This window comes from Fistularia commersonii, chromosome 12 (genome assembly GCF_037954325.1).
Source record: "Fistularia commersonii isolate RoL2024-O1a breed Wild chromosome 12, RoL_Fcom_v1.0, whole genome shotgun sequence".
NCBI lineage: Eukaryota > Metazoa > Chordata > Actinopteri > Syngnathiformes > Fistulariidae > Fistularia > Fistularia commersonii.
This window is the reverse complement of record NC_141295.1, coordinates 18,491,694-18,503,015: the sequence shown is the minus strand read 5'-3', so window position 1 is coordinate 18,503,015 and position 11,322 is coordinate 18,491,694. Positions and strand designations below refer to the sequence as shown.

Genomic DNA, 11,322 nt, shown 5'->3' with positions numbered 1-11,322 from the left:
CGGTGGTCGCCTCGGATCCGAGCACGCGGAAGAAACGAAAACAAAAAACCTCGGACGCGTTTCGGATTCAGCCGGTTTCGAAGTTGGAATCGGGCGGGGAAACTATTATTTCGGCGTCGCTGCAAGAAGACGGGGGGTCGGGGGAGGCGTCGCATGTTTGTCGGGCCGGGCGGAGAACGACACACACACACACACACACACACACACACACACACACAGATGTAAGGCCTGCCTTCTTTCAGGCCGTCTGTCCACGGCTCGGTCATGACGGGCGCCCAGGAGCCAGACCTCCGCGAGCAGCGGCGGGAACCCGTGCAGGAGGACGGGGACGAGGAGGAGGAGGGGGAGCGAGTGCACGTGTCCGTGGAACGGGAGGAGAAGGAACGTGGAGGGAAGGAAGACCAGGAGGAAGACCAGGAGGACGAGGTGGACGAAGACGAGGACGACGAGCTGGACGGAGAGCTTCCGTACCCGACTCTAGCGCCGGTGGTTCTGCTTGCTCTGACCCAAACCAGCCCGCCTCGCTCCTGGTGCCTCCGAGCCGTCTGCCACCCATATCCTTCTCCGTTTGCACACACACACACACACACACATGCGTGTTTTAATGTGCGTTTAGAGCGTGAGACTGTGTTTGTCGCCCCGGTGTTTAACCAGATGAAGGCGTCGCCGTCATGTTCCAAAAGATTCAAAGCGTTTTTATGCGCAGCGTAGAAACGTGTTTTTTCCTGCACGGTGAAATTCCCGCTTTGCCGCCTGCAGTGCGTCGGGATATGAAGTGAAATAATGACAGTAAACATGATTTTTAACATGATTACAGACAGGAATATGAACGGAGGCGGTGCAATAAGGTATTTGCTGCAAGGATGAGTGCAGTTTAAGTGGGCAGACAGCTTTCCAAAGATCTGCTCGTTTTTAATTTACTATTTTGTGCCTTTTCTTGTTTATTTTTTTCCTCCCGGTGACTTCCTGCCAGGAAGTCGACCGTCTTGGTTATTTAGAGGTTGGCGGCGCTTGTGATTTGGAAGTTTTCTTGGACGTGTCGATGAAAATCTGGTTCATTTAGTCCAGCCGTCCCCCCCAAACCCCCGGGTCGCGGACCGGCGCCGGTCCGTGGATCGATTGTTGCCGGGCCGCGCAAGAGATAAGCGATTATTCCCGTTGGATTTGTCATCCGAGTCTGAAGAATCTGTATTTTGAAAAATCTCTTATTTTGAAAAATGACCGTAATCTCTCGGTCACTTGAGCGCCATAAAGTGAGGAAAAATCAGACGTCGGTCGGAAAGTTTCTTTTCAAAGAGGAAAAGGTGGATTCACATGTTTGTTATTATAGTTGCGATATACACAATCGACATGTAGCGCCACCCCTCTCCGGTCCGCCGTGATTAAAAGGTCGATTAATCGTCGATTAATCTCATATCCAATGGTTCGACATGTAGCGCCACCCCTCTCCGGTCCGCTGTGATTAAAAGGTCGATTAATCGTCGATTAATCTCATATCCAATGGTTCGACATGTAGCGCCACCCCTCTCCGGTCCGCTGTGATTAAAAGGTCGATTAATCGTCGATTAATCTCATATCCAATGGTTCGACATGGGGCGACAAGAAGGTCCTTATGTTCTCCCCGTGTCTGCGGGGGGTTCCTCGGGGGTGAATGGTTGGTCGTCTCCGTCTGTGGTCCTGTGATGGACCCCGTGACAAGGGGGATCCCCGAAACCCCCACAATATATCACGTTTAGAACGAGTGCACGAGTGAATGTTCTGCAGAGACCAGAGAGACGCTCCGGTATCTACGGATACATCGCCCTGCATCGTGTCAGCGTTTTGGCCTCAGGTATTTCATTCGTCCCCTGAACCAATCGGAAATGAAGGCTAGCGTTCGGTCCTGATTGGAGGTTTCCATAGCGACGAGTCCCTAATGAATCGCCCGGGTTACAGTCGCCTGTCACCGCCGCCGTCCCCCGGCCTCCGAACGGTGAAAGCCCGTCAGCCTCCCCATCTCTCACTCCCCATCTCAGCCTCTCTACCCTTTTTTTTTTTAGAAGGTTTTTGCAATTGTGTGTGTGTGTGTGTGTGTGTGTGTGTGTGTGTGTGTGCGGGCAGCTATGAATACTCTGAAGCATACACGAAACGTCAGCAGTGCCACTGGGATTTTGTCAAGGCTTCCCAAAGAAGATATTCTCCACTGCTTACGACTGTACACGTGCACACATGTGTGTGCGTGCCTGCGTGCGTGTGTGTGTGTGTGTGTGTGTAAGTGCACGCCTGTGCCTATTTGCCGTTGTCAGCACTCTGTGCACCCCATGAAATATAAATACATAATTGCTGAATAAGTTAAGGTACAACGAAAGAACTACAGTAAAACTAGAACAAAACTGTAAATGCCATTAGCCGGTTGCCATGGTTACGTCTCAGCACATTGTACATCGACTGTGTCGGCACACACACACACACACACACACACACACACACACAAACGCGCACGCACGCATGCAAGCGAGCGAATACCCCTCACACACACGCAAACACACACACAAAACGAGGGAATCTCCCACGGAGAGGCTCTTTAGAGGAATCACCTGGTTGCCTAGCAACAGCATCGCTCTGCCCCGATGGCCTGGTTACTTCCGCTCGCCGTGTTTGTTTGCGTTCGCGCGGCGGCGGCGGCGGCGCGTGCGCGCGGATAATGGCATGTGGGCTATTTTACCCTGTGTGTTACGATGAACTCCCCGCCGTGCGCGCATGTGTGTGTGTGTGTGTGTGTGTGTGTGTGTGTGTGTAAAACACGATGAGTGATCTGCGAGGGAAGTAATGTGGGTGGACGTTGTTCGACAGGGACGCTAATGCGAGCGCACCGGGAGGGCGAGGCGGGGTTAGCAAACCCCAACAGCTCCATCTCCTCTTTTTCCTGAGGTGACCCCAACATCCCTCCATCCCTCCATCCCTCCATCCGTCCTCCTGCTCTGTAAACATCTCCAAATTAATTTCCTCCCTGTGTGAAGCAGCACGTCCAACACCTCCATCCGGAAACCCAAACAAGACGGGGCTTCTCCTTGTTATATAACCGTCGCCTGGATTTCCATTATTTCCTGTTTGTCTGAGAAGGAGAGCTGTGGGTGGAGGAGAAGGTGGAGGAGAAGGTGGAGGTGCAGCAGGAAGAGAGGAAGGTGGAGGAGGAAGCGGTGGGGAGGAAGAGGTGGAGAAGGTGGTGCAGGAGGAAGAGAAGAAGGTGGAGGAGCTGGAGTGGGGGAGGAGGAGGTAGAGGAGGGGAAGGAGGAGTTTGTGGAGGTGGAGAACATGGTGGAGGAGGTGCAGCAGGAAGAGAAGATGGTGGAGGAGGAGTATGAGAAGGTTGAGAAGGTGGTGGAGGAGGTGCAGGAGGAAGAGAAGATGGTGGAGGAGCTGGAGGAAGTGGGGAGGAGGAGATGAGGAACTGGAGGAGGAGACTGGGGAGAAGGAGCTGGAGGAGGTGCAGCAGGGAAGAGAAGAAGGTGGAAGAGGTGGAGGTGGAGATGGTGGAGGTGCAGGAGGAAGAGAAGATGGTGGAGAAGCTGGAGTGGGGGAGGAGGAGGTTGAGGAGGAAGAGAAGAAGATGGAGGTAGTGGAGGTGGAGATGGTGGAGGAGTTGATGGAGGAGGTGGAGAAAGTGGAGGTGGAGAACATGGTGGAGGAGGTGCAGCAGGAAGAGAAGAAGGTGGAGAAGGAAGTGGTGGGGAGGTGAGGGAGGAGTTCGAGAAGGTGGAGGAGATGAGGAGGAGGTAGAGGAGGAACCGGAGAAGAAGACGGGGAGGTGGAGGTGGAGAAAGTGGAAGAGGAGGAGAAGAAGGTGGTGGAGGAGTTGATGGAGGAGATGGAGGTGGAGAACGTGGTGGAGGAGGTGCACCAGGAAGAGAAGAAGGTGGGGGTGGAGATGGTGGAGGAGGTAGAGTTGGAGGAGGAGGTGCAGGAGGATGAGATGAAGGTGGAGGATGAGGTGGAGAAGGTGGTGGAGGAGGTGCAGCAGGAAGAGAAGAAGGTGGAGAAGTTGGAGGTGGAGATGGTGGAGGTGCAGAAGGAGGAGAAGAAGGTGGAGCAGGAGGAGGTAGATGAGGTGGAGGAGGCAACGAGGATCCCATGCTGCACCCGGGCCCTTCAATGCAACATACAACATACAACACACACACACACACACACACACACACACACACACACATGCAGGACATCATTTATTCAGCTGTGCATGAAACATTCAGAGTGTTTCCTTTTGTTTAAAGATGAGAAAAGTGGATTCCGTCACTCCACCTCCTTTTCTCCTCCTTTCACCCCGAGCGCCTTCACATCAGCCTGTCCTTTAATTGGGCCAAAGTGTGTGTGTGTGTGTGTGTGTGTGTGTGTGTGTGTGTGTGTGTGTGTGTGTGAAGGGGGGTAACACATCAAACTCGGGGTGAACTGTCAGAATCGTTTCAGCCAATTAACATGATTCCTGCACGTGTTACCGTGGTTACGGGCTGTCACGGATTTCAAAGGTGACGCCGGAGGACTCGACAAATTGACAGCACCTAACTCCGCCACCTTCCCTTCACACACACACACACACACACACACACACACACACACACACACACGTATGTGCGTTGTGTGAGAGGGGGTTTCGGGAGCTTTTTAAGGAAGGGAACCACCGGCGAAGCCTCTTTCTCCGCTTTCTGCTTTATTTATCTTTAATGAAAGGCTCCCCGGGTGACGGCGAGCAAAGTGGCGGCGCCGCGGCCCGTTTCCCCGGGAGGAGGCGGAGCCACGACTTCAACCCGCGCGCCTCTGATTAGCGAGCGTCGTGGTCCCGTACGGGACGGCGGAGATGTATTTAAGAAGCAGTGGAAGCAGAGGAAGTGGAGCTTTTAATAGCTTGGTAGCGGTTAGCGTGTCCCGCTAGCAGGCAGAAGCTCCACGGCTTGGATTCCCACAGGGTTCCTTCCTTCGCGGAGCCTCCGTGGTCTTCTGTGTCTGCGTGGGGTTCCTCGGGGTTCTCCGGGTTCCCCCCACGGTCCAAACGCGGGAAGGGGGTTCACCGGGGACCCCCGAATCGTCCCGGTCTGTGGATGAGAAGGTGAATGTCGCATGTCTCTGTCGGACATGTGAATGAATGAATGCCGTCTGTCTCCATATGACATATGAGAGGGTGAATGTTGCATGTGTGTTAAATGTGTGTATTTTTGTGCTGTGTGAGTGAGTGTGTGAATGTCTTTGTCGTGAACGTTTGGATGTCCGTCCGGGACGAGCCCCGCCTCTCGTCCAATCACAGCTGGGAAAGCGTTTTTCGAGGATGAGTGGATGAATATTATCACCAGATGTGCGTTGTTCTTTGCGTGTCTGCATGGTTTTCCTCAAGAAGAAGGTTCTTTGGAGACCCTGATTTACCCTGAACGAGAGGGTGAATGTTTGGATGGTCCTGCGACGGGCCGACGACAGCTGATTCCATGATGCTAACATTTCTAGATAATCAATGAATGGATGAGTGAATGATATGGTATGCTCTGGAAAGGAGAGGAATGAAGGTTAGTTGCAGCAAAACAGAATATATTTGTGTGAATGAGAGGAACTCGGGTGGAGCGGTGAGGCTACAGGGAGTGGAGATCAAGAAGTTGGAGGATTTCAGGTACTTGGGGTCAACAGTCCAGAGCAATGGAGAGTGTGGAGAAGAAGTGAAGAGACGGGTCCAAGCAGGTTGGAATGGGTGGAGAAAAGTGTCAGGGGTACGAAGAGATAGAAGACTATCAGCCAGAATGAAAGGAAAGGTGTACAAGACAGTGGTGAGACCAGCGATGATGTTTGGACTAGAAACTGTTCCAATGACCAAAAGACAGCAGGCAAAACTAGAGGTTGCAGAGATGAAGATGTTGAGGTTCTCTTTGGGAGTGACCAGGATGGAGAGGATCAGGAATGAGTCTATCAGAGGGACGGCACATGTTCGATGTTTTGGAGAGAAGGTCAGAGAAGCCAGACTGAGATGGTTGGGTCATGGACAGAGGAGGGATAGAGAATATATTGGTAGACGGATGCTGGACTTGGAGCTGCCAGGCAAGAGGTCTCGAGGAAGACCAAAGAGAAGATTTATGGATGTCGTGAGAGAGGATATGAAGGTAGTTGGTGTGATAGGGTTAGATGGAGAAGGTTGATTGGCTGTGGAGACCCCTGAAGGGAGAAGCCCAAAGGAAAAGAACAATTTATCGCAGAGGTGCAGGACATGTATGACCGAGACAAAGTGATGACTGAGATGGTTTGGACATGAACACTCCTCTGTTTATGTCTAAAGGTAGAACGTTGCTGAAGGTTGCCAGGCAGGAGGTCCAGAGGAAAACCAAAGAGGAGATTTATGGACGTAGTGAGGGAGGATACGAAGGTAGTTGGTGTGAGAGAGGAGGATCAAGAGAATAGGGTTAGATGGAGAAAGTTGACTCGCTGTGGCGACACCTGAAGGGAAAAGCCGAAAGAAGAAGAAGAAGAAGAAGAAGAAGAAGAAGGATGAATGAGTGAATGAGATCCTTGTTGTGATTGGTCTTTTCAAACCTTTGGAAAGCGGCACATGCACTCTGAACGGGTGATGGAGATCTACGGAGATCTTCTCAAAGGGTCGACCGCCTCCCTGTGCTCAGACCATCCTACGGCGGTCGCTCGCCGCTATCTCATCAAAAGCTCTTTCCGCGGAGGAAGCACTAAACCCGCCGAACCTCCGGCGTGACACTTTTACCACTTCGGCGCTTCGTTTACGAGAAGACGGCGTTCTCTGACGGAGGTTTACAACTCCGTTAATTAAGAGGACATCAGGTGTTTGGAACAACGCCGGCATCAAGCATCTCCATCTTCATTTATTCCGAAGCTCCTTTGGTTCCTAGCTTGGGCGCTATTGACTCAGTGTTGCATCACCGAGCGTCTTGTTCGCCCCGGACCCTCCGTCCCACAAAGGACGGGGAAGCTTCTCTTTGGAAGGCTTCCGTCCTCCAACAAAGGAGTTCTTAAGAGACGAGGGGAGGCTTTTCTCCGCGGAGATATCGGCCTTGGGAGCGACGTTTTGATTGGCCGCGCCGACGTCGAAACCGCCGTCGCGGGATTTTAGCGACGCGGGCGGAACAAAAGGTGAATTGTTGCGGTCGTCCTCGGTCGCTTCGGGATCCGCGGGCCCGAAACCGAGGGCGGATTCTGACGGGGACAATGGACGCCCACCTACTGCTGCTCCGTCAAAGAGCGGGAGGAACCGGGCGCGTCGGGATGAAAACGCTGCAAAAAACACCGGGATTGGGGACGGCGGTTCCGTTCAGCACAAAAACCTGCAAAGAACTCACACTTTTACACGGCGCAGCAGCGGTTAGCGCTTCTTCTCACAGCAGAAGGTCCCTGCAGGAGCTTCACCGGAGACCCAGAAGCGAGAAGGTGAATGGAGGTGTGTTTATATATGATGTAAAGGGTCAAAGGTCGTGTGGACGGCTGAACGAAGGGGTTATACGTCTCGGAATGGCGTGAATGAAAGAGTGAATGGTTGTATTTTGATGACATGAGTGAGAAGGTGAACCGTCCTCACGCGACTCCGGCCATGAACGAATGAACCACATGATTATACACTGCTCAAAAAAATAAAGGGAACACTTAAAAAACCCATCCTAGATCTAAATGAATGAAATATTCTTATGAAATACTTTGGTCTTTACACAGTTGAATGTGCTGACAACAAAATCACACCAAAATGATCAATGGAAATCAATTGTATCAACCCATGGAGGTCTGGATTAGGAATCACACTCCAAATTAAAGTGTAAAAACAAACTCCAGGCTGATCCAACTTTGATGTAATGTCCTTAAAACAAGTCAAAATGAATCTGTGTTGCTTCCTGAGTGGACACTATGATTTCACACAAGTGTGATTGACTTGGAGTTACATTGTGTTGTTCAAGTGTTCCCTTTATTTTTTTGAGCAGTATATTTATCAGGGATTCTGGAATATTAGTAACCTTTCACCTTTTCTGTGGCCCAGAATCACCTCCACCATCTGGACCGTAGAGGCTGTCAACTAGCTTCCGCTCGCGCCGCGCTCCTAATGGCCGCCGACCGGATTCGGGCGCGTCCGAGCATCTCCTCGGAGCCTCAGCCAGAGAGACCAGAGGGCGCCGCCGCCGCCGCCACCGTGTCACCGCTAGCCGTGTCACCGCTAGCCGTGTCACCGCTAGCCGTGTCACCGCTAGCCGTGTCACCGCTAGCTGGAAGAGCCATCTGCCGGACTCTGGCTCCGAGTCAGGGAGGGCGACCTCGCCGGATGAATTAATTCCACGTCGAAGGCGAGGCCGCCGTTCTACGTGGCGTTAAAACCCAATAATCACGAATTAAAAATACATTTCGAGCTCATAAAGCAGAAAGAGAGCAAACACACGGCGAAGCGGGAGTTGGTCGGAAAAACCTCCACCTCCACCTCCACGCCTGGAGACGGGGAGACAAATGCAGCCTCATGTCCAGATGGCCAGCGTGTGTGTGTGTGTGTGTGTGTGTGGGTCTCCCGGACGATGCTTTTAACTTAATGAACATGATAATGTTCCCCCGCGTGTCAACTCCGCCGCGTGTGTGTGTGTGTGTGTCGTGGTCGAAGGTGGCGGCGCCGAGACTGATGTGATGTAGTTTGATTTATAATATCTTCCTGACCTTTATCATCACCTGTGCGTTGGCGCCGGAGGAGACGCCGCCGGGGGAGGGTGGAGGTCTAACAAGACCTTAAAAGAGTCGCTCTCGCTCTCGGACGTCTTTTTTTTTTTTTTTCCTTTCACCTCGGCCTGAAACGCACGCCGTTAATTATTAAGCGCGTTTGTAGTCGCGACCGTCGGCCGACGAGCCGATGGCCGTCGTACCCGGAGAGGGAGGGAGGAGATACGAGAGGAGCGGGGAAGGTTTACGGAGATGGATGCCGAGCGAAGGTGGGATATCGTGGCAGGAGGAGCGTGGAGGAGATAATTGGGCCAAAAGAGAGAGAGGAAGGGGAGATGATGGAGGGTAAAAGATGGAGGAAGGAAGGAGGAGATGATGGAGGAGATGACGGAGGAGAAGACGCCTCCGAAATCCCCCTCCGTCCGTTCGCCGCGCTCACCTTGACCCTGACACCTGCGCGTATGTGTGTGTGTGTGTGTGTGTGTGTGTGTGCGGGGTTGCTCGAGGTGGTGTAATCAACACACACACACACACACACACACAGCACGGGATTAAAACCAGCCTCCTCAGTGCTGAGTAAATGAAAGAGCTCAGCAGGGTTGTGCTGAAGGGCATCATTCCGAGTGTGTGTGTGTGTATGCACATGCACATACATTTGTGTGTGTGTGTGTGTGTGTCTGTGTGTATATTTACATTTATCCATTGTATTGCAGCCCAGACAGGATGCAAGCGGATTGTGAAACTCAAAAATCGGTTCCCACGGTGAGATGGGGGTTCCCATGGCAACCAGAGCAAAGGGAGGACACTGGATTACCCTCTCCCTCTTTCTCCCTCTCTCTCTTTGTCTCAAGGGTGATAAAGGATTGTACTCTCATTAATTTTTCCGCCCTCTTGAGAGCAAAGTGTCCGCAAAGGGGACGCTTTGTGTGTATATGTGTGTGTGTGTGTGTGTGTGTGTGTATCCATGTGCAATCTCCGGGCATTGTTACGTATGCGTCCTTGGCTCTTGAATACACCCCTGACATCCATTCAGCAGTTTTCACAGTCACTCGCAAACGACATTTTTCTGCTCCTGATGTTTGAGTTCTGTTTCTGCTAGCTAGCGAGCAACACACACACACACACACACACACACACACACACACGAAGCATTCACTTAAAGCCGCCTTCAAATGACTGACTGGCTCTTTCACGAAAGAAGCGTCTCGGGGTTGTTATGAATATTAAACGTGTCAGAACGACGCTGTCAAATTTAGAGCTGCGTTTCCAGACACGGGAGCCGGTGTGTGTGTGTGTGTGTGTGTGTTAAATACAGGCCGGTCATGAATCGAAAAGGAAAAAAAAAAAAAAGAACGCTGCATAAATAAGGCGGCGTAATGAATGCAGATGCCTCCTCCGAGGGCAGGAAAGGGGTCACGGGATGATTCGGCGAGTATGGAAATGACGGGAATCACTCACCGCCGAGCGAAAGATCTGAAACGCGATATTCCCGGAGCGCAGATGACGGACGGAACGACGGAGAGAGTGAAAAAAAAAAAAAAAAAAACGAGAGCGAGGAAGGGAGATTAAATCTCGAAACTCGCTCCTTATTGATTTCTCATTTGGGGGTTTTAGCTTTTTTTTTTTTTTTTTTTTCAAAACGCCAATTTGTGCAGAAAAAAAAAAAAAAAAGATCAGATCGATGATGTGTTGACGACCCTTAACCCGCTCACGTGGTTCGAGCGAGTGAGCATCCTGGCGATCCTGCTCAACTGTGTGACGCTGGGGATGTTCCAGCCCTGCGACGACACACACTTCCTGCTGCAGGTACACACACACACACACACACAGAATTTAAAAAGACTAATTATGTTCGTCTCTCTGACTCTTTTCCCAATCAAGTGTGGAAAGTTTTTTCTTTCAGTTTTTTTCTCCCACTTAATCAGTTTACACTAATCCTTTGATTGTGTGTGTGTGTGTGTGTGTGTGTGTGTGTGTGTGTGTGTGTGTGTGTGTGTGTGCAGGCACTGGACGATGGGATCTTTGTTTTTTTTGCAGGAGAAATGCTAGTGAAGATGGTGGCTCTCGGGGTCATAGGTCACAATGGTTACCTAGGCGACACATGGAACAGATTGGACTTCTTCATTGTTCTGGTGGGGTGAGTGTGCGACAGGTGCACACACACACACACACACACATGCGAGTGTGTATGTGCACGTGCGCGGACTCAAATCTGACATTAAATACGAGCCAAAAGTGTGTGTGTGAACGTGTGTGTTTTGTGCAAAGCTTAGACACTTGTTTAATGCCAGTTAAATGTCAAGTGTGTGCGCGCTCGTGCCTAGACGGACCGCTGCGAGTGTGTATGTGTGTGTGTGTGTGTGTGTGTGTGCACGTGCACGCGGGTATGTGTCTGACAGATTTGCAGAATGACAATTGCATCATTGCGCCCAGGGAGCAGGAGACCTCTGTGATTGGTAGTTAAAAGGCTATGTATCCCGGAGACAGAACGCCGCCCGGGTCCCCGCAGACCGGCCGGGTCGGCCAAGGTCGTCCTGATCGCCCGTCGCTCTCCGTCTCCGCAGGATGCTGGAGTACTCGCTCGACGGACACAACGTCAGCCTGTCCGCCATCCGGACCGTCCGGGTTCTCCGTCCGCTGAGGGCCATCAACAGAGTTCCCAGT

The 11,322-nt window shown here is 51.8% G+C and overlaps 1 protein-coding gene across 1 annotated transcript in view; it reads left to right on the top strand.

The window, feature by feature from the left end:
- The first annotated feature begins 288 nt into the window (after positions 1-288).
- Positions 289-11,322, top strand: part of LOC147229053 (voltage-dependent T-type calcium channel subunit alpha-1H-like) — a 72,153-nt gene continuing 61,119 nt past the window's right edge. Inside the window, exons 1-4 of the mRNA XM_086157508.1 lie at positions 289-554; positions 10,371-10,464; positions 10,662-10,795; positions 11,223-11,320. Coding sequence (XP_086013634.1) covers positions 10,426-10,464; positions 10,662-10,795; positions 11,223-11,320 — 271 coding nt within the window. The 5' untranslated portion in view covers positions 289-554; positions 10,371-10,425. The remainder of the gene's footprint in view (positions 555-10,370; positions 10,465-10,661; positions 10,796-11,222; positions 11,321-11,322) is intronic.